The following is a 22,843-nucleotide window of genomic DNA, read 5'->3' as shown; positions in this document are numbered from 1 at the left end:
CCTGTGTGCCTTTATATAGAAGGGACCCACCCTATATATATATAGAAAGGAGCAAACCAGGGATGTTTTAGGGAGCAGGCGGGGCCCTGGACTTACATCCTAGGAGCCTACACAACACAAAACATTGTTGCTGTATGAACTAGCTCCACAGCGGTTCCGTTTCACAGCTCGAACTGCGCATGGCACAGGCTTGTCTGCGCATGTGTTTCGAGGTTACGTCGATCTCTAGACGGCCCCCTGAGAGCCCTCCGCGACCCTGCGAAATCACTCACCCACACAGTTTTTGCCCGTGGGGTCTGACTCGTAGCCCAGGTTGCAGATGCAGCGATAACTTCCCCGTAGATTCTCGCACATCCCGTTGGGGCAGATGTCCGGGTCAAAGCGCACTCGTTGATATCTGGACACAAGAGGGGGGATTTGGAATTAATAATTCTACGTGGGGCTACCTTTGAAGGTGACCTGGAAACTGCAACTAATCCAGAATGCAGCAGCTAGACTGGTGACTGGGAGCGGCCGCCAAGACCATATAACACCGGTCCTGAAAGATCTTCATTGGCTCCCAGGACGTTTCCGAGCACAATTCAAAGTGTTGGTGTTGACCTTTAAAGCCCTAAACGGCCTCAGTCCTGTATCCCTGAAGGAGCGTTTCCACCCCAATCGTTCTGCCCGGACACTGAGGTCCAGCTCCAGGGCCTTCTGGCAAGAAGTGAGGTTACAGGGAACCAGACAGAGGGCCTTCTTGGTGGTGGCGCCCACCCTGTGGAATGCCCTCCCTTCAGATGTGAAGGAAATAAGTAGCTATCCTATCTTTAAAAGACATCTGAAGGCAGCCCTGTTTAGGGAAGTTTTTAACATTTAACACTGTATTGTTTTTAATACTTGATTGGGAGCTGCCCAGAGTGGCTGGGGAAACTCAGCCAGATGGGCGGGGTATAAATAATAAATTATTATTTATATTATTATTATAATATAGCGGACGCTTGGGTTGCAAACGTGATCCGTGCGGGAAGCACGTTTGCAACCTTCAGCGCTGCATCTGTGCATGCGTAAGTAAGATTTGACGCTTCTGCGCATGCACAAAGTGTGATTTAGTGCTTCTGTGCATGCGCTGAAACCCAGAAGTAACCCGTTCCGGTACTTCCGGGTTCGGCACAGTGTGCAACCTGAAATCGCGCAACCCGAAGCGTCTGTAACCCGAGGTATGACTGTAAGACCATATTTATGCGAATCAGAGCGAAAATGATCAATTGCAGGCGGTCCAGTGCTTTCGTTCGTGGGACTGAGTTGGGACCACGGATTTTAAGACTGCGTCCAATGAAACACCATCAGGGACTGAGTTTCTGCAGAGGCCCCAGCCTTGCACAACCCCCCACAAGCTGCTGAAGGGTGGGTTGGGGGTCACTTTCCTCGGAACTTACCTCTTCCGTCAGCTGTGATGCCGATGCCACTGCTACAGAGAGCTTGGAATTCAGCTGCAAAAAAAACCACAAGTCTTTGTCAACTCAGCGATTCTAAGGCTTTTTAGATTCATGTGCTGAAAGAGTCGCTGTATTCCATGGACACTGAGAATGCTCAGACCTTATTGTCCTTATTGGCCTTGTGGGACGCGGGTGGTGCTGTGGTCTGTGGCGCTGAATGTGGTAAGACATTCCAGTTTAGAAATGAGCCAGCGTGGTGTAGTGGTTAAGAGCGATGGACTCGTAATCTGGTGAACCAGGTTCGATTCCCCGCTCCTCCACATGCAGCTGCTGGGTGACCTTGGGCTAGTCACACTTCTCTGAGGTCTCCCAGCCCCACTCACCTCACAGAGTGTTTGTTGTGAAGGAGGAAGGGAAAGGAGATTGTTAGCTGCTTTGAGACTCCTTAAAAGGTAAAGGTAAAGGAACCCCTAACCATTAGGTCCAGTCGTGACCCACTCTGGGGTTGCGGCGCTCATCTCGCTTTATTGGCCAAGGGAGCCGGCGTACAGCTTCCGGGTCATGTGGCCAGCATGACTAAGCCGCTTATGGTGAACCAGAGCAGGGCACGGAAACACCGTTTACCTTCCCGCTGGAGCGGTACCTATTTATCTACTTGCACTTTGACGTGCTTTCGAACTGCTGGGTTGGCAGGAGCAGGGACCGAGCAACGGGAGCTCACCCCGTCGCGGTGATTCGAACCGACAAACTTCTGATCGGCAAGCTCTAGGCTCTGTGGTTTAACCCACAGCGCCACCCACGTCCCATCTTGAGACACCTTAGGGTAGTGATAAAGCGGGATATAAAAATCCAAACTCTTCTTCTTCCTTTCGTTGGACTTCTTATCTACTGCCATGGGGGCAAGGAGGAACCTGATTCCCAGAATCCCTTATAGGCACGTACAAATCGCTTTTCTTGGCAGGGCAAGGCTGGCAAGGCTCCCCAAAACCCATGGTCCGGGTTGGCACAGCAGCACTCGGACTTGGTGACGGCGCCGGGGAAAGGCCTGGCGCAGGTGCCCTTCTTGATGCCGCCGTAGCAGGTGCTGCGGACATGGGTGTCGACGCAGACCCGCCCGTCCACGCCGATGGCCAGGCCCCCCAGGCACTCACAGCGGAAGGAGCCCTCCGTGTTGATGCACCAGCCGTTCATGCAGATTCCAGGGGTCTCGCACTCGTCGATGTCTGCCAGGGAAAGGTAAAGGTAAAGGGACCCCTGACCATTATGTCCAGTCGTGGCCGACTCTGGGGTTGCGACACTCATCTCGCTTTATTGGCCGAAGGAGCCGGCATACAGCTTCCGGGTCATGTGGCCAGCAGGACTAAGCCGCTTCTGGCGAACCAGAGCAGCGCACGGAAACGCCGTTTACCTTCCCGTCGGAGCGGTACCTATTTATCTACTTGCGCTGGCGTGCTTTCGAACTTCTAGTTGGGCAGGAGCAGGGACCGAGCAACGGGAGCTCACCCCTTCAAGGGATTTGAACCGCCGACCTTCTGATCAGCAAGTCCTAGGCTCTATGGTTTAACCCACAGCGCCACCCGTGTCCCAGGGCGGGGTAGAAATAGTAAATTATTATTATTATTATTATTATTATTATTATTATTATTATTATTATGAGCTGCCATGTGCCATTTTTGGCAGGCAAATCCTGGCTATGTCTGGGAAATTCTGGACGTTTGTCAGCCTTAGTGCAGGTTAAAGCTTCTCTGGTGACAAATAACTTTAATGTTGATATATACCGTATTTTTCGCTCTATAAGATGCACTTCCCCCCCTCCCAAAATTAAGGGGAAGTGTGTGTGCGTCTTATGTCTTATGGAGCGAATGCCGGCTCCTTGGCTTCAGTGATAGCAACGTGAAGCCTCCGAAGCGCAGAGGGAGCGCTCCCCCCATGCTCTGGAGTCTTCGGGTTGCTTCGCTGAAGCCTGGAGAGCGAGAGGGGTTATTGCGCACCGATCCCTCCTGCTCTCCTGGCTTCGCTTCGCTGGAGAAGCGCTGCACAGCTTTCACTCTCTGCTCAGCGCCCCTTCAGCAAAGCGGGAGGGGCTCCGTTTCTCCTGCCACTTCGCTGAAGGGGCGCTGAGCAGAGAGGGGGGGAATTATTTTTTTCTTGTTCTCCCCCTTAAAACAAGGTGCGTCCTATGGTCGGGTGTGTCCTATAGAGCGAAAAATACGGTATACTATGCCGCACTGTGTATTGTGGGTCTACGGACCGCAATAAAGCCGTGTGCGGACTTAACAAACCAAAAAACCTCAGGAGAACACCTGACCAGGGAGTTGTTGAAGGCCTGGTGGAGGGCAAAGACTTTGCTTGTGTTTGGAAATTCAAACTTCCCCCACTCGCGATCCCTGGTAAAGTTTTTCCGTAGTATACCCACCAACGCAATATCGCCCATTGGGAGCCAGGACAAAGCCCAGCTTGCAGATGCACTTGAAGCTACCGTCTTCGTTAATGCACATCCCATTGAGGCACATGTTAGTGGTGGCGCATTCGTCGTGATCTGCGGGAGGAAGGGAGCAGGTCACCATGGAGATTTCTCTCCCCCCCCATGGCCTCCCCTGGCGCCACTCGCTCGGGGAAGCCCCTTTCCATGGTGGGGGGACCAGAGGATTTGCGGAAACCGCTAAGCTGGAGCGGGGAACCATTTCCCCCCTTTTCTTTCTCCAGCTGAGAAAAATCTCCCGGGAGCTTATCTGGAGAAGGGCCATAGCTCAGCGGTGGAGCGTCTGCCCCACGAGTTGGGAGAGGCTCCCCCCTGAATCTCTGGAGGGCAGCTGCCAGTCCGTGTAGACAAGACTGAGATAGATGGAGCAATGGCCTGACTCAGTCAACAGTAGCTGTCTAGGTTCCTTTGTACCAGAGGCAGAGGAAAATAGTGATGGGAAAGGCGAGAGCCAAAAGGGGGCTCTCTTTTTCCCCCACTTGCCCTTCCTTCTTTCCTCCCTCCCTTCTTCTTTCTATATTTCCCCTCCCTCCCTTCCTTCCTTCCTTCCTTCCTTCCTTCCTTCCTTCCTTCCTTCCTTCCTCTTTCTCCCTCCCTCCCTCCCTCCCTCCCTCCCTTCCTTCTTCATTTTCCCTTTCTTCTTTCCTTCCTTCCTTCCTTCCTTCTCCCTCCCTCCCTCCCTCCCTCCCTCCCTCTTTCTGTATTTCCCCCTTCCTTCCTTCCTTCCTTCCTTCCTTCTTTGCTTCCTTCCTTCCTCTTTCTGTATTTCTTCCTTCCTTCCTTCCTTCCTTCCTTCCTTCCTTCCTTCCTTCCTTCCTTCCTTCCCTCCTTCCTTCCTTCCTTCCTTCCTTCCTTCCTTCCTTCCTTCCTTCCTTCCTTTCTCTCTTTCTCTCTTTCTCTCTTTCTTTCTCTCCTTCCTTCCTTCCTTCCTTTTCCCTTCTCCCCCTCACCTTTCCTCCCTCGCTAGGTCTTCCCAGAGGCTTCAACTGATTGCTCCCCCGCCCCTACAGACCCATCCATTTTGGCTCTCTACTCCATCTTGTTCTTCCCTCACCCTTCCTCCTCCTCCTCCTCCTCCTCTCTGGGCTCCCTTTGCCCTGACGGAACCAGACAGAGGGCCTCGCATGCCCCACCCCTCACCCCCACCCCATGACAAAAAGGGCCTAATCCTTACCGGCACAGTTCTTCCCGTCCGGAGTGATTTCAAAGCCGGCGTTGCAGATGCACTGGAAGCTGCCGTCGGTATTGACACAACGCCCGTTCCGGCACATCAGTCCGTTCATGATGCACTCGTCGATGTCTAGCGGGGAACCAAAAAGGCGTTAAGTCAGAACTGTCCGATTGCATTTCTTAGTACAGAAAGTATTGATCTGATGTGTAGAGATCTCTCCTGTTCTGATTAATTCAAGAGGGTTCTGGAAGGTTTCTTTCTACGTGAAAGAAACAGGCCAGAGGTTTCTGTTGTTTGGGTTATTCCTTCTGGGAAGTTGCGTACAGCTGGTTTAAACGGGTTCTCCTATCTGTCTGTCAAGGACCTACTGACTATAATAGGCCAGAAGGAGTCTGGATCTTACTTTCTCTTCTCCTCACTTTGTTCCGGTGTGGTGTTCTATACAGTGGTACCTCAGGTTAAGTACTTAATTCATTCCGGAGGTCCATTCTTAACCTGAAACTGTTCTTAGCCTGAAGCACCACTTTAGCTAATGGGGCCTCCTGCTGCTGCTGCGCTGCCGGAGCACGATTTCTGTTCTCATCCTGAAGCAAAGTTCTTAACCCAAGGTACTATTTCTGGGTTAGCGGAGTCTGTAACCTGAAGCGTATGTAACCCGAGGTACCACAGTATCCCATAATGTTAAAGTTGTAAGTGCTGCAACTGAAGAAGTGTGCATTCACACCAAAGCTCATACCAATAAATAACTTAGTTGGTCTCTAAGGTGCTACTGGAAGGAATTTTTAAATTTAATTTAATTTATTTTGTTTCGACTACGGCAGACCAACACAGCTACCTGCCTGTAACTGGATTTTTATGGACTGCGCCAATCCATAAAGTACTGGATTTGTGACCATTATGCTCATTTGGGGGCTGGTCTTGAGCTACAGGGCAGGCAATTTCAAAAGTCTATATAAGGGCTTGCACACCATTGTTTGGGGTTCTCCTCCCTCCTGCGTGCAATGAGCGGGGGACCCTGTTGCAACAGCTCCTTGAATAAAGATCAGGCTTACTAGCTGCTTTGCTTCTCAATATTCTCTGGTTCGCCTGCTGATTTATTGTCCTCGGTTGTTCCGAAGGATCAACACTGTACCTATGTACAGAAACTGGGTTTGCACTGAGATTGTACTAACACACTGCCCAGTGGTGTTCACAGAAAGAGGGAGGATGTTGGTTTCTGTGTGTTGCCACTGTGCAGTGCTTTTGAGTCACAAGACTCTGTTTACATTCCAGAGATTCCAGGCTGTTGGACGTCTCACGGAAGACAGGAGACGGATGTGATGTTACTGGTTTCCTGTTCCTTTGTTCAGTTCCTCTCTGCTCTCACAGAGAGAGCATGTATGTTTCTTTTCTGTCTGCATAGTTAGGAATAAAACACTCTTTAGCCATGTAGCTCAAACTTCTCATCTCTTCCCTGTGCTGGATACTCTGCGGAATGGGGAACGTGCTTGGAGTCTTATCAAAGGCTCAGGTCGTTAATCACGTTGGAGGCGACTCAACTGGAGGAGTCGTTCGGTCAAACGCAATTCCAACAGGCCTCTCTTAATTTCTCCTACCGATAGAAAACCTACTTAAGGACTCTATATGGGCTCTTGGGTACCCATAAGGGATAAAGGAACAGTTTTTTTTATTATAACAATAATCACCAATCCGAAAGGAGGAATTTTTTGCACCGGTTCCCCAAGATGGTACCCAGCTTCTCCCCAAAATTACCAATACAAGCTTGCTTGGTAGGGGTGCTCTGAAATCCCTCGTGGCACTTGCAGTGGTACGAGCCGGGTGTGTTCACACAATCGCCGTGGAGGCAGGGGCTACTCGAACACTCATCCATGTCTTGGCAAGGAAAGGCAGAGAGAGATACCAAGGGAAGATAAAAGACTGTTCATGTATGCAACAACCATAGCTGTCAAGTTACAGATCTGAAAATAAGGGACCAGCAGCCTCGAAAATAAGGGATCAGCAGCCAAAATAAGGGATTTTCCAAGCACAGGTATGTTCAACTTCTGAGCCCCTCCGAGCCAAACACTGAAAGCCCAGCCAGCAGCCAAACGAAGCCTCAAGCGGTGGTTCCCACAGCGCAGCAACCCGGCAAAGGGGATGGGGCAAGGAAAACCACCGTCACCTCTCTGCTGGGAAGCGCTGAGCAAAGGTGAGTCCCCAGGCAACGCGGCTGATTTGATCGGCACAAGGCATGCAAGCTCCACCCCCCAGTCATTCTTAGACTCCTTATTGGGTGAGCAACGCAGCCAAGCAACACAGTTGGAGCCTCCCTCCTCCCTGGCTGGCAGGGAGGGAGGGAGAGGAGCTGCTTCCTTTGAAACCCGGGAAATTTAAGGGACATCATCAATAAGGGACAGCAGCGGGACACGGTGCTGGGATAAGGGACTTTCCCGCCAAATAAGGGACGGTTGACAGCTGTGGCAACAACTGTGGCAAAAATTATCTTAGCATGAGCATGGTGGCTTTGCTCCGTCAGCCAAGGCTGCGCATGCATGCACCCCGTGGTCCCGGCCCCCCCAACTCACCAATGCATTCTCCCCGCATGTCCTGCTTGTAGCCCATGTTGCACTCGCAGCGGTAGCTGGACGGGGTGGGGATGCAGCGCCCGTTCAAGCACAGGTTGGTGAAATGCTTGCAGATGTCGATGGTCTGGTTGAGGGTGGCTGTTCCTGCAAAAACACCAGGGGCGGTTACTGCTGCTGCTGTGAGCGGGGAAGAGTTGGGGGGACACCTGAGGGTCATTTAGTCTGAACCCCTCCAACGCAGGGATCTTTTGCTCAACAGCTGTCCATGGAGGCGCAGGTCCATTCTGTGTCCAGGGCAGCTGTTTACCAGCTCCATCTGGTACGCAGGATGAGACCCTCCCTGCCCACAGACTGTCTCGCCAGAGTGGTGCATGCTCTGGTTATCTCCTGCTTGGTCTACTGCCATGCGCTTTACGTGGGGCTACCTTTGAAGGTGATCCGGAAACTACAACTAATCAAGAATGCAGCAGCTAGACTGGGGACTGGGAGCGGCCGCCGAGACCATATAACACCAGTCCTAAAAGAACTACATTGGCTCCCAGTACGTTTCTGAGCACAATTCAAAGTGTTGGTGCTGAACTTTAAAGCCCTAAATGGCCTCGGTCCAGTATACCTGAAGGAGCGTCTCCACCCCCATCGTCCAGCCCGGACACTGAGGTCCAGCTCTGAGGGCCTTCTGGTGGTTCCTTCCCTGCGAGAAGCAAGGTTACAGGGAACCAGGCAGAGGGCCTTCTCGGTGGTGGTGCCCGCTCTGTGGAACACCCTCCCACCAGATGTCAAAGAGAACAACAACTACCAGACTTTTAGAAGACATCTAAGGGCAGCCCTGTTTAGGGAAGCTTTTAATGTTTAATAGGTTATTGTATTTTAATATTCTGTTGGGAGCCGTCCAGAGTGGCTGGGGAAACCCAGCCAGATGGGCGGGGTATAAATAATAAACTATTACTACTACTATAACAGAACAGTAGGCGTTCAACTCTTACTTTAGCAGACAGACGGCAGCTCAGTTATACAGTAGTACCTTGGTTCTCAAACGCCTTGGTACTCAAACAATGTGAAACCCAAACACTGCAAACCCAGAAGTAAGTGTGGTGGTTTGCAAACGTGCTCCGCTTTGAGTGTTACATTTCTGATTCGAGTGTTATGCTTCCAATTTGAGTGCCACACTTCCGTTTTGAGCTGAGGTCTGTCTGTTTTTGCTATTTATTGTTTTTGTTTTAGAGGCTATATTTTGTTTTGTTTTTGTGGCTGTGTGGAACCCAGTTCAGCTGCTGATTGATTGATTGATTGATTGAGCGACTGCAGTACTGTGTGGTACGGAAGCTGTACTACCCAGGACAGGATGGGGTTGTGCAGGGTTGTTAAGGCAGCAGAGAGCATTGTTGGCTGCCCACTCTCCACCTTAGAGCAGATTTATGCCACAAGGTGCCATAGGAGGGCACTGGACATAGTAAAAGATCCATTGCATCCTGGTCACTGTCTCTTCGAGCTCTTGCCGTCGGGACGGAGATACAGGACGATGAAGACGAGAACGAGCCGTCTTAAGAACAGCTTCTTCTCCAGAGCGATCTCGGCCCTGAATGGGAAGCCCGGACTTTGAAAGTCATCTAATCTCCCTTGCTGTATTATACTGTATTGATTAATTAGTGTTTTTATGGAGCAGTCAAGTAATTTCGTTGTCCCCGAAGGGGGCAGTGACAATAAAGATATTATATATATTATATTATTACATTGTTTATCGCTTTCATTTTCAATGGTCTTGTTTAGATAGTAAAATTCATGTTAAATTGCTGTTTCAGGGGTTGTTTTTAAAAGTCTGGAACAGATTAATCCACTTTGCATTACAGTGGTACCTTGGTTTACGAGCTTAATCTGTTCCGGAAGTCCGTTCTTAAACCGAAACCGTTCTTAAACCAAGGTACGCTTTCCCTCATGAGGCCTCCTGCCACCGGTGCCCTTCCACCGTTCAGATTCTGTTCTTAAAGGTAAAGGGACCCCTGACCATTAGGTCCAGTCGCGGACGACTCTGGGGTTGCGGTGCTCATCTCGCTTTACTGGCTGAGGGAGCCGGAGTACAGCTTCTGGGTCGTGTGGCCAGCATGACTAAGCCGCTTCTGGCGAACCAGAGCAGTGCATGGAAACACCATTTACCTTCCCGCCAGAGCGGTACCTATTTATCTACTTGCACTTTGACATGCTTTTGAACTGCTAGGTTGGCAGGAGCAGGGACCGAGCAACGGGAGCTCACCCCGTCGCGGGGATTCGAACCGCCGACCTTCTGATTGGAAGTCCTAGGCTCTGTGGTTTAACCCACAGCGCCACCCGCGTCCCTCTGTTCTGTTCTGTTCTTAGACCGAGGTAAAGTTTGCAAACCGGGACACTATCTCCTGTTTTGCGGCGTTTGTAAACCGAATCGTTCTTAGACCGGACTGTTCTTAACCCGAGGCACCACTGTACTTTCTATGGGAAAGCGCGCCTTGGTTTTGGAACGCTTTGGTTTCAGAACGGACTTCCGGAACGGATTAAGTTTGAGAACAGATGTACTGCTTTGCCTGGCGGAAAATCCTAGGTTAAATTTCCAGCATCTCTTGGGCTCAAAGTCCTGACTCGCCGTAAGGCAGCTCTTTCCCTCTCTACCATGAGGTCTAGAAACTAGATGTTGTGGTTTTGTTTTTTTACTTACCAATGCTTGAACTTCCGGGCCCCATTCCAGGCAGTCCGGGGATCCCACCTTGACCGTTTGCGCCATTTGGACCAAAAGCACCGGGACCACTAATTCCTGGCCCAACGCCGTTGGGGCCAAAGCCAGGGACCCCGGGAAAAGTTCCAGGGAAGCCCGGAACAACTGGGAGGCCTTCGATGCACAGGCGGCGATATTCATCTGGGGAGGACAGAGCAGAGAACCAAACCGTCATTTCCCGCTTAAGCTGGAAGAATAAAAGAGCTTCATAAAGAAGAGTGGCAGCAACTACAATCGTACCTCGGAATCCGTTCCAGAAGTCCGTTCGACTTCCAAAACGTTTGAGAACCAAAGCGCAGCTTCTGATTGGCTGCAGGAAACTCCTGCAGCCAATCAGAAGCCCCGTCGGACATTTGGCTTCCAAAAGAACACCCGAAAACCGGAACAATCACTTCCGGGTTTCGGTGGTTCGGGAGCCAAAACCTTCGAGAACTAAGCTGTTTGAAAACCAGGGTACGACTGTAATTGGTGAAGCCAACAGCTAAAACCAGAGCAGCCAAATCATTATTGTCTGTGGAAAAAGGGATGCCTTTTTCCGGATTCCTTAAAGGAATACTATAGTACGGCGTATTCATGAGCAGGATTTGAACCATGAGCGACAGAAGGAACGAGAGCTTGTTGTATTGTTGGTGTGGTATAAGAGAGAGAAGAGAGGGTGTCGCAAATGGGGAGAAATTAAAAACAGAAAACGGGCAGAATTTGGGGAAAAAGTGTGGCGAATATTCAGGCCAATATGGTACACCTTATTTTTTGCTCTATAAGACACACCAGACTATAAGACACACCTAGTTTTTGGAGGAGGAAAACCAGAAAAGAAATATGCTGAATCCCAGAAGCCAGAACAGCAAGAGGGATCTGGCTTCTGGGATAGCCTCTTGCTGTCCTGGCTTATGGGATAGCCACACACAGCTTCTCCCGGGCAGGGGGATGAAGGCTCCCCCTTCCTGGAAGAGGCTGTGCGCGGCTAAGGTAAAAGGCTCCCCTAAGAGTCGCTATTTTCCAGTAGTGGGATCACTATTTCCCAGTAGTGATGTATGGAAGTAAGAGCTGGACCATAAAGAAGGCTGATCGCCGAAGAATGGATGCTTTTGAATTCTAGTGCTGGAGGAGACTCTTGAGAGTCCCATGGACTGCAAGAAGATCAAACCTCTCCATTCTGAAGGAAATCAGCCCTGAGTGCTCACTGGAAGGACAGATCCTGAAGCTGAGGCTCCAAGACTTTGGCCACCTCATGAGAAGAGAAGACTCCCTGGAAAAGACCCTGATGTTGGGAAAGATGGAGGGCGCAAGGAGAAGGGGACAACAGAGGATGAGATGGTTGGACAGTGTTCTCGAAGCTACCAGCATGAGTCTGACCAAACTGCGGAAGGCAGTGGAAGACAGGAGGGCCTGGTGTGCTCTGGTCCAGGGGGTCACAAAGAGTCGGACACGACTAAACGACTAAACAACAACAACAAGAGCCGCGCTCCCTTTAAAGAGTGCGCAGAGTATCCGTGTGGGGAAAAGCCCCCAAGAACTGCACATGCAACTCTTTAAAGGGAGCACTGAGCAGAGCCTCCCAGCTGCATTCACTCCATAAGATGCACACACATTCCCCCTTACTTTTTAGGAGGGGGAAAGTGTGTCTTATAGAGCAAAAAAGACGGTATACAGTGGTACCTCGGGTTAATTCGTTCCGGAGGTCCGTTCTTAACCTGAAACTGTTCTTAACCTGGAGCACCACTTTAGCTAATGGGGCCTCCCGCTGCTGCCGCGCCACCGGAGCCCGATTTCTGTTCTTATCCTGAAGCAAAGTTCTTAACCTGAAGCACTATTTCTGGGTTAGCGGAGTCTGTAACCTGAAGCGTATGTAACCTGAAGCGTATGTAACCTGAGGTACCACTGTATACAGACAGATTTCTTCCATAAGTGTATCACTCACTTTCCAAAATATTGCTGTCATGCCACCCAGCCAATGTTGCCAGATCAAGGCCCGCTGGCCTTGCTAACCCCCTTCCCTTGAGCTCACTCACCTGACCCCCTCACAGGGCACATTTCTGGAGTTTGTCCGATGGCCCAACATCTCCCAGAATCACAGCAGCACTGCATTTTCGTGTATTGCCCAGGTAGCTCCCCAGCGCACCGGCCGCCGATGAGTGCTGAGAAGCAAGTGCCGATTCGCTGGTCTGGAACGAGAAGCGGGAGAAAGAAGAAGAAAAAGAGTTTGGATTTGATATCCCGCTTTATCACTACCCGAAGGAGTCTCAAAGCGGCTAACATTCTCCTTTCCCTTCCTCCCCCACAACAAACACTCTGTGAGGTGAGTGGGGCTGAGAGACTTCAGAGAAGTGTGACTAGCCCAAGGTCACCCAGCAGCTGCAGGTGGAGGAACGGAGACGCGAACCCGGTTCACCAGATTACGAGTCCACCGCTCTTAACCACTACACCACACTGGCTCAGATGCGCAGAGCCTGCTTTGTACACGAGATCAGAGAAAGGGACCCCTGACAGTTAAGTCCAGTCGCGGACGACTCTGGGGTTTCGGCGCTCATCTCGCTTTACTGGCCGAGGGAGCTGGCGTTTGTCCACAGACAGTTTTTCCGGGTCATGTGGCCAGCATGACTAAGCCGCTTCTGGCGAAACCAGAGCAGCGCACAGAAATGCCAAACATTGCCAGAGTCTAAACAATGGATAGGGACCTCCAGGTATTACTTAAAGAAATGCCAAACATTGCCGGAGTCTAAACAATGGATAGGGACCTCCAGGTATTACTTAAAGAGATTTAAAGACTCTCTGAAATCTAAAAAATATGTAGTATAAACACCGACAACTGGGAAACACTGGCCTGTGAGTGCTTCAGTTGGAGAACAGCCTTTCCCAAAGGTGTCATGGGTTTTGAACACACTCGAACTCAGGACACAAGGGAGAAACGTGCTTGGCAAACCCTCACCGGGATCAACTCCCGCCTGGAAACCTATGTCCCCACTGTGGAAGGATGTGTGGATCCAGAATTGGCCTCCACAGTCACTTACGGACACACTGTTAAGACTGTGTTCATGGAAGACAATCTTACTCAGCTACGAGGGATCGCCAAAGAAGAAGAAAGATCGTTGGGCTCCAACTCTCATCCTCTCTGACCACTGAGCATGCTGGCTGCCAGGGGCTGATGTGAGTTGGAGTTCGATAGCATCTGTAGGGTCACAGTTGCCCCATCCCTGCATCAAGAGGCACCCCCTTTCTCAGGAGGAAATGCCTCTTCTAAACAGCTTTCTTTAAAATCTCGCTTGGTGTCCACTCCCTGAACAGGTTGCAAGCAAGAGGGAGGGTGAGTGGTGTAGAAGAACCAAGCTCACAACAACATGCTTAAGTCTAGTTAATGCAGGAAGGGGTTAATGTCATAGAGCAAGCTGTCCTGTCAGGTTTAGCTAGGTCGCTCCTCCTCACCTTGGAGGGAAGCCAATCAAGGCCTTGGTTCCCCTCCAGTCCACCTAAAAAATCTCAGCGTGTAAAGAGGTCAGAGCTAGTTGCTCCAGGCTCAGACCGCATGGCTCTAACAAGCCTCTTTCTCCTATACCAATAATTTAGGAACATTCACCACTGCAACCAAGCCGAGTTTTACTGCCTGTGCAACTTTTCTGATGGATTCATGGAGACAAACATGAACCTGACCTTTGAAGAATTTGTAAGGAAACCATTTTTTTAAAACTAACATGTGGTCTTTTTGCTACGCTGGGGGCAACTTTGGAAAGAAAGGGACACATATTTTAAAGGTCTAAGAGCCTATATTGACATGCTTTCCTTTTGCTGCATATTTTGTGATTTTAAATCTCTACCTCTCTCACCAAAGAGCCCAAAGCTAGATCTTACCATCCAGGGAATTCTCCTTTTATACCTATTTTTTCCCCCCTTGCCACCAAGAGGTTGGAACGGAGTGAGGCTGGCGAAGCTGTGCCCCTTTGTCCCTCATGGAACACCTCTCGTTTCAAAGGCCTCGGGTACCAGCTCTGGAGGGCTGCCGCTTTTGGGGAGACAGCGTGACGGTGTGGGGGTAAGGTAAAGGGACTTCTGCCCATTAGGTCCAGTCGTAACCCACTCTGGGGTTGCGGCGCTCATCTCGCTTTATTGGCCAGGGGAGCCGGCGTGCAGCTTCCGGGTCATGTGGCCAACATGACTAAGCCGCTTCTGGCAAACCAGAGCAGCGCACGGAAACGCCGTTTACCTTCCCGCCGGAGCGGTACCTATTGATCTACTTGCACTTTGAGGTGCTCTCGAACTGCTAGGTTGGCAGGAGCAGGGACCGAGCAACGGGAGCTCACCCCGTCATTACGGGGATTCGAACCGCCGACCTTCTGATCGGCAAGCCCTAGGCTCTGTGGTTTAACCCACAGCGCCACCCGCGTCCCTCGCAGATATAGATAGATAAAACAGCATGTCCAAGCGCGTTTCGCTCTGGCTTTTAACCAGAGGAGGAATTCCAAGGCGAAGCCGCGATCCACATTCCCCACCCGCAAAGACACCCGCGTCGAGGACCTCGAAAGCATGGCAAGAAAAATGAATCGCCAACCTCTTGCGAGAAATCAGATCCAAAACTCCCCACTGGCAAAGAAATTGAGGAAAGGGGAGGAGGACCTCACCCCACCTCTGCTCAGTATATACAACCCTGGTTGACTCATTTGTCAGGGGTGTTTGTGTTCCAAAGGAGAGCAGGATGATGAGGCCCCCCCCCCCTGCAAAGTGCTTGCTGTTAATTGCACCGTTTGGCCAGCCCTGGAAACGCCGTCTTTAATCATCCGCTCTCACAACCCCTCCACTGGAAAACCTCGCAATTAACAGCCCAGGATGCAAACGTCAAAAGGCTAATGAAGCCTTGGGTGGGACTCTGGCTGCGAGGGAATTTCCTCACAGCCACCTCCCAGATAGCCGTGAGTCAGAGCCCAAGAAATCCACCATTCCCGGGACGTTTCACGAGGAACCTTTCCAGGTTTCCTTCCCCTCTGCCGAGGCCTGGTTCACAAACACAGAGCACAGTGGGAACCCTTTGAGGGAGGCGCCGCGGCAGGGAAGGGGAGTTGAGCAACCAAACGCCCTGCATTTAGACAACCAGCATGCCAGGAAGCCCACTGACATGCTAGATTGGATCCCAGTACGTTTCTGAGCACAATTCAAAGTGTTGGTGCTGACCTTTAAAGCCCTAAACAGCCTCAGTCCAGTATATCTGAAGGAGCGTCTCCACCCCCATCGTTCTGCCCAGACACTGAGGTCCAGCTCCAAGGGCCTTCTGGCGGGTCCCTCACTGCAAGAAGCCAAGTTACAGGAAACCAGGCAGAGGGCCTTCTTGGTAGTGGCTCCCTCCCTGTGGAACGCCCTCCCACCAGATGTCAAAGAGAACAACAACTACCAGACTTTTAGAAGACATCTGAAGGCAGCCCTGTTTAGGGAAGCTTTTAATGTTTGATGTATTACAGTATTTTAATATTTTTTTGGAAGCTGCCCAGAGTGGCTGGGGAAGCCCAGCCAGATGGGCGGGGTATAAATAATAATTTATTATTATTATTATTATTATTATTATTATTATTATAGATCTTCTACATGCAGGGAACTGGAATGCTCCTCTCCACAGAAAGTTCCCTCTGTGGCGAAGACCTGCCGTATCTGAGCAAGCCCGAACCTCGAGCAAAGGATGGGTGGTCTCTCTCAAAATCCCCCTGACCATTAGGTCCAGTCGTGGCCGACTCTGGGGTTGCGGCGCTCATTTCGCTTTATTGGCCGAGGGAGCCGGCGTACAGCTTCTGGGTCATGTGGCCAGCAGGACTAAGCCGCTTCTGGCGAACCAGAGCAGCGCACAGAAACGCCGTTTACCTTCCCGCCGGGGCGGTACCTATTTATCTACTTGCACTCTGACATGCTTTCAAACTGCTAGGGTGGCAGGAGCTGGGACCGAGCAACGGGAGCTCACCCCGTCATTGCGGGGATTCGAACCACCGACCTTCTGATTGGCAAGTCCTAGGCTCTGTGGTTTAACCCACAGCACCACCCGCGTCCCTTGACTCATAGGCATACACACACACAATAACGCACAGACACACAATCTTAGGTACGCACACATCCGCACAGCCATGGAAATCAGCAGGGGGAGCCATTTCCTTCCCTGGTACAGTTTCAGTGTTTCCCAAACTCAGGTCTCCAGCTGATTGGGGACTACAGTTCCCATCATCCCCGACTTGCTAGTTAGGGATGATGGGAGTTGTAGTCCAAAAACAGCTGGAGAGAGACCCAAGTTTGGGAAACCCCAAAGAGGCATCCCCTCCTGAGAAACAGGATGCGTCTCAGAACAGGGATGATGGGAGTGGTAGTCCAGCAACATCTGAGAAGCCCCAGGCTTCCACCCTGAGCAGCTTTTTCAGGATTTGAACTCAGGGTTGCCAAAGTTCAGGCCTTCGCGATTAGCTGCTCCAGGAAAACTTGACCACCTGAATTTCTGCACGTCAAGGAGCTGTCAGAGGCAGAGGAGCATGGGCAGTCATGATAAGTTGGCAATATTACTTGCAGGCCAAAGAGATTGAAATATACTCGGAGTCGAGTGTGGATTTCATGCTCTTTATTCAGCTCATAGTAGTGAGGAGGAATGAAAGTTCCCCCAAAATATCTGCTTTATATACATTATTTACACAATGGGCCACACATGATTGGCTAATTCCTGGATTCTCCTGTAGGCCAATCAGGTTGTGGATTCACTTCCATCTGGAGCTGGATTGGGTGGCTCCTGCAGACCAGTCATACTGCTGCATTGTTCTAGGACCAATCAGACGGCTGCATTTTGGATCCTATTGTTCTAGGACCAATCAGACTGCTGCATTTTGGATCCTATTATTCTAGGACCAATCAGACTGCTGCATTTTGGATCCTATTGTTCTAGGACCAATCAGACTGCTGCATTCTGAATCCTATTGTTCTAGGACCAATCAGACTGCTGCATTTGGATCCTATTCAACTCAGTACATAACAGAGATATTGGTGGATGGGAGCGGAAAGCCAAGATTCGTTGGGAAGAAACAGTTAAATGGACAGACCCTGACGCTCCGGCCATGCTGTAATGTTCTGCGCTGCATGCGACAAATTTGCCTTTGCGCAACCGGGTCTGCAGGGGGGAAGAGAGAGGGAGGGGCGATGTGCCTCTTGGTCCTCATTAACTTTGACATCTCCTTTTGATTAAACTCAGATGCTTCCCGCAAATTCCTGAGGCCACTTGTTGACTCTCCTCTCAAAATTAAGGTCACAAACTTCCATTTCTGCCGGCGGCTCGGTTGATCTGACACGAACCTCGCCATGAGGCGGCTGGGAAAAACAGGGGGCTCTTTCAGCTTGTGACTCCCTCCCTCTCAGCACCCCCCTGTCCCATCTCTTGGCTGAACTTATTGCTTTCACGGCAGGTACACAAAGCAGATCGCCTGCAAAAGCGTCGGCACGGAGGGGGCAGCAGCCATGGACCACATTTCTGCTGACCTCCAAACCCTTTGGACCTTTTCCCACTATAAAGGCCCCCAAACCACCCCCTGAGAGCTTGGTCTGAGGGATGCTCCTTCAAAAGGAAGATCTGGAAATGGCAAGGAGGGTTTCTGGGTAGCCAGTGGACTACAGTCCCAACCAGGGCTTCCAGCACAGAATTCTGGGAGCTGTAGTTTGTTCAGAGCTCCAAGACCTCTTAGGTAAACCAGACCAGCGCACGGAAATGCCGTTTACCTTCCCACCGGAGAGGTACCTATTTATCTACTTGCACTTTGACGTGCTTTTGAACTGCTAGGTTGGCAGGAGCAGGGACCAAGCAACGGGAGCTCACCACGTTACGTGGATTCGAACCGCCGACCTTCTGATTGGCAAGCCCTAGGCTCTGTGGTTTAGGTCACAGCGCCATCCACGTCCCAAATACATGTAGTAAAGGTAAAGAGACCCCTGATCGTTAGGTCCAGTCGTGGCCGACTCTGGGCCTGCAGCGCTCATCTCGCTTTATTGGCCGAGGGAGCTTCCAGGTCATGCGGCCAGCAGGACTAAGCCACTTCTGGCAAACCAGAGCAGTGCACGGAAATGCCGTTTACCTTCCCGCCGGAGCAGTACCTATTTATCTACTTGCACTTTGACGTGCTTTCGAACTGCTAGGTGGGCAGGAGCAGGGACTGAGCAACAGGAGCTCACCCCGTTTGGGGATTCGAACCGCTGACCTTCTGATCGGCAAGTCCTAGGCTCTGTGATTTAACCCACAGCGCCACCCGCGTCCCTCCAAGACCTCTTAGGAGGCCTCTATATCCCACCCTCTGAACTACAATTCCCAGAGTTCTCCGCGAAGAGGGATTGATTGTTAAACTGCTCTGGGGATCGTGGCTGTGTGACGGGGGACCATATTTTCCAGGGACAATCCTGGATTCGCAGAAGCCGTCCCAGTTTCTGTTTTGATCCCGGAATGTCCTGCTTTTCCTAAGGCATCCCTATTTTCATCGGAGAAATGTTGGGATGTCCCTATTTTCAATGGAGAAATGTTGGAGAGTATGGAATAGGACATCCTTGTTTTCATCAAAGAAATGTACATCACCCAGAGAACAATTGTTACTGGGTGGTGAATTCACAGTTATAGGGTGTTGTTGTTGTTGTTGTTTAGTCGTTTAGTCATGTCCGCCTCTTCGTGACCCCCTGGACCAGAGCACGCTAGGCACTCCTGTCTTCTAGTGCCTCCCGCAGTTTGGTCAAACTCATGCTGGTAGCTCCGAGAACACTGTCCCACCATCTCGTCCTCTGTCGTCCCCTTCTCCTTGTGCCCTCCATCTTTCCCAACATCAGGGTCTTTTCCAGGGAGTCTTCTCTTCCCATGAGGTGGCCAAAGTCTTGGAGCCTCAGCTTCAGGATCTGTCCTTCCAGTGAGCACTCAGGGCTGATTTCCTTCAGAATGGAGAGGTTTGATCTTCTTGAGTCTCCTCCAGCACTAGAATTCAAAAGCATCCATTCTTCGGCGATCAGCCTTCTTTATGGTCCAGCTCTCACTTCCATACATTGGAAAAACTATACTGGGAAAACCATAGCTTTAACTATACGGACCTTTGTCGGCAAGGTGATGTCTCTGCTTTTTAAGATGCTGTCTAGGTTTGTCATTGCTTGTCTCCCAAGAAGCAGGCGTTATACAAATTTAATTAATAATAATGATGATTGTGATGATAAATTTTACAAACTATGGGTTGTATCCAACTGAATTCTACTCAGACGGATTACCGTATCTTTTGCTCTATAAGACTCACTTTTTCCCTCCTAAAAAGTAAGGGGAAATGTGTGTGCATCCTATGGAGCGAATGCAGGCTGCGCAGCTATCCCAGAAGCCAGAATAGCAAGAGAGATTGCTGCTTTCATTGTGCAACGAGCCCTCTTGCTGTTCTGGCTTCTGAGATTCAGAATATTTTTTTTCTTGTTTTCCTCCTCCAAAAACTAGGTGCGTCTTGTGGTCTGGTGCGTCTTATAGAGCGAAAAATACGGTAACTGCTCTTAGTTAAGTCATTTCAAATGGCCTACTTTGCGCAGGACCAATATTGGGTTTGGTTCAACTAAGCTTTACCCGCTGAAATGCATAAAGGCAGCTAAAATAGGTCCGTTCATTTCAGTGGGTCTACTCTTGAGGAAAAACAGGGCTTGCTACAACCCAACCCGCAATACGCACAGAGGAGAAATGACTGCAGCTATTCAAAAAAGGAAAGGGAAAAAAGAAAAACACTTAAAAAGTAAAGCTGAAATAGAGATATTTCCTGCTCTTTCTGAGTGTTGGGAAACTGCTTTGGCCATGTCTGGCAGGTTGAGAATAACTCCTAGCAATGCCGGGATGTTTTGAACTATTCATAGGGTTGTGTTTTAAAAATAAATACATAATCGCCGCTCGTCTACGGGGTGGAAGGGAAGCCTTGGGAACGTTCAGCGCTCTCCGCCTCGCGAGGAATTCTCATCCCGTCCGGTGGAACAAAGGAACCTTTCAGAAAGCAGGACGTAATTTGAGGACCCACTGGGATGCAAGCCTCCTCGGCCAGAGAAAATATTGTTCCTCTCAGCGAGTGACAGCACATTTACGGCACATGTTCGCTCTGGGAGGTGAGGGGGGAGGCAGGGGAAAAGAAGCCCCAACGCATGACGTAGCCAAGGTAAGAACCAGCCAACATTGCAAGTGGTCCCATTGGGAGAGGCGAGTTATTTTTCTTTAAAAAAAACAACCAGGCTCCTTAATTAAATTTGCTCGGTCTTTTCTGGCAGCTTTGAAAGGATGCTAGCGGCCATATGTGCCATCCTAAAAAAGAGAAAAGAGCGACTCCTTTCTCCTTACCCGCCCCACTCCATCTTGTAAACCCAGCAGTGCCGGATTTACGTATAAGCTAAACAAGCTATAGCTTAGGGACCCACTCACTTGGGGACCCCCCAAAAATGTAAAGGGGGGAAAAACGCAGATGTACATTTCCAAAATATAAGATAAAGAACAAATAAAATAAAGTCTACATACAGCAACAGTAAGGGACGTGGGTGGTGCTGTGGGTTAAACCCATGATTTACATCATAGGAGCCTACACAACACGAAACACTGTACAGGTAAAGGTAAAGGGACCCCTGACCATTAGGTCCAGTCGTGGCCGACTCTGGGGTTGCGGCGCTCATCTCGCTTTACTGGCCGAGAGAGCCGGCATACAGCTTCCGGGTCATGTGGCCAGCAGGACTAAGCCGCTTCTGGCGAACGCCGTTTACCTTCCCGCCGGAGCAGTACCTATTTATCTACTTGCACTTTGAGGTGCTTTCGAACTGCTAGGTTGGCAGGAGCAGGGACCGAGCAACGGGAGCTCACACCGTCGCAGGGATTCGAACCGCCGACCTTCTGATCAGCAAGCCCTAGGCTCTGCGGTTTAGACCACAGCGCCACGCACATTAGGGCCACTAAATGTAGGTCACCCCTGCCCACTACTGAAGCTTCCATCTTCCAATTCTTGCAAAGATAAACCAGACTGGACGTTGAACCTGCGTTGTTCAGTCCCCCAAGTTTCTTCATACACAAAACGTCCTGCAATTTTCCATGATCACCCCCTCATCACCCAAGTCAAAATGTCACCGCTACACTCCATCCGTACCCTAAAATAAACCAGTGGGCTGAAACCAATTCAACTGTACTCCAGAGTAGTCTCACTGAAATTAATGGACCTGAGTGAGTTGCGGACCTGCTCTGAGCAGGGTCAACATTGGAATCGACCCAACATCCTCCTTTGTCCATCGACTTTCAGCATCTCGAAGCCGGTGGGTTTCATGGTCCTTACAAGACAGGTTCCCCAAGATTTTGGAATAACAGAATGGGGAGCGGAGGCTCAGAAAGAGTGCAGTGAGCATTCAGAATCTCCAGAAGGAAAAAGTTTCAGCTGCTAACCCCCCCCCCCTTTTCTTTTGCAGGCCATGAGGAATTTTGCAACTTTTCCAGCTGATAAAGGACAGGAGCTACTTCATGATATAATGTTATATTACGATGCAGCATGCATTGGTTGGTTAAAGGAATGGATATCACAGGACTGTTGGATTTAGAAGGATATGGGAATCTCTATGGGTGGCATGCTTATCTATATGATATGGTAAAAATGCATAGAGATTTTTTGAATCATGGCATAAGGAGAAGCTTATATGGCATTTGGATTAAATGCCAAGATTTAGCCAACAGGAAAACACCTTTATGGTTATAACCTATAGAAGCCAGTGCACAAAAGAAATTAAATCTGATGGAAAAGTGAGGCAGATACAGAGATAAAGTGGAAAAGGTTTGAAGAAACTGGAGAAAGGTTGGTTTCAGTATTATCAAATCAATGAGTATTTCAAAAGAGAAAGCGTGCAACAGCGGATCCGAATCTACAGAAGGTGTGGGAAAAGAACCAGCTGATAAACATTTCTTTTTCTCAGTCCGTGAAGAATTTTGAAACTTTTCCAGATGAGAAAGGAAGGAAGTTCACATACCCTCCCTCCCTTACTCCTAGAAATTGCGCAAATATCTTCACATTGAGACAGTCACACGATCAGGGCAAGAAAATGAGGGATGTGAGGACTCAGACCCATTAGTCAAGAAACATCGTTTGGAGTGCATTATAAACATGCAACACCAGATGGAGCTGGAGAGCAAAAAAATATCTAAGAGATTTTCTATAGTCCCCCCCCCCATTGTTATAACGATTTAATTTCTGACTTATTTATAGTGTCGTCCCCCCCCCCCCCCCGCATGTAGGTCCATCCTGAGAAGGCGCCATTGCCCAGCTCATTCCACGGTTGTATCTCTTCTACTGCCATTCGTCTCCTGCCAAAAGCTACATTATTTATCTCCTTCCCAAAGGACCAGCCACCACCAGTTTTAAACATAGCTGTCAACTTACAGATTTGAAAATAAGGGACCAGCAGCCAAAATAAGGGATTTTAGTCAACCAGTTAAAAGGGACCAGATAATTTTGGAGA

At 50.0% G+C, this 22,843-nt stretch overlaps 1 protein-coding gene across 1 annotated transcript in view; it reads right to left on the bottom strand.

The window, feature by feature from the left end:
• The window catches only part of FBN3 (fibrillin 3), a 173,883-nt gene that overhangs the window by 86,227 nt on the left and 64,813 nt on the right, over window positions 1-22,843 (bottom strand). The window contains 11 exon segments of the mRNA XM_080989333.1: window positions 273-377; window positions 380-397; window positions 1,419-1,472; window positions 2,365-2,407; window positions 2,409-2,641; window positions 3,835-3,957; window positions 5,075-5,200; window positions 6,824-6,943; window positions 7,636-7,779; window positions 10,319-10,516; window positions 12,388-12,540. Of these exon segments, the coding sequence (XP_080845459.1) occupies window positions 273-377; window positions 380-397; window positions 1,419-1,472; window positions 2,365-2,407; window positions 2,409-2,641; window positions 3,835-3,957; window positions 5,075-5,200; window positions 6,824-6,943; window positions 7,636-7,779; window positions 10,319-10,516; window positions 12,388-12,540 (1,317 nt within the window).

Source organism: Podarcis pityusensis (assembly GCF_964106645.2).
Source record: "Podarcis pityusensis genome assembly, chromosome: 18".
NCBI classification, from domain to species: Eukaryota; Metazoa; Chordata; class Lepidosauria; order Squamata; family Lacertidae; genus Podarcis; species Podarcis pityusensis.
This window is presented reverse-complemented; position numbering and strand designations above follow the sequence as displayed.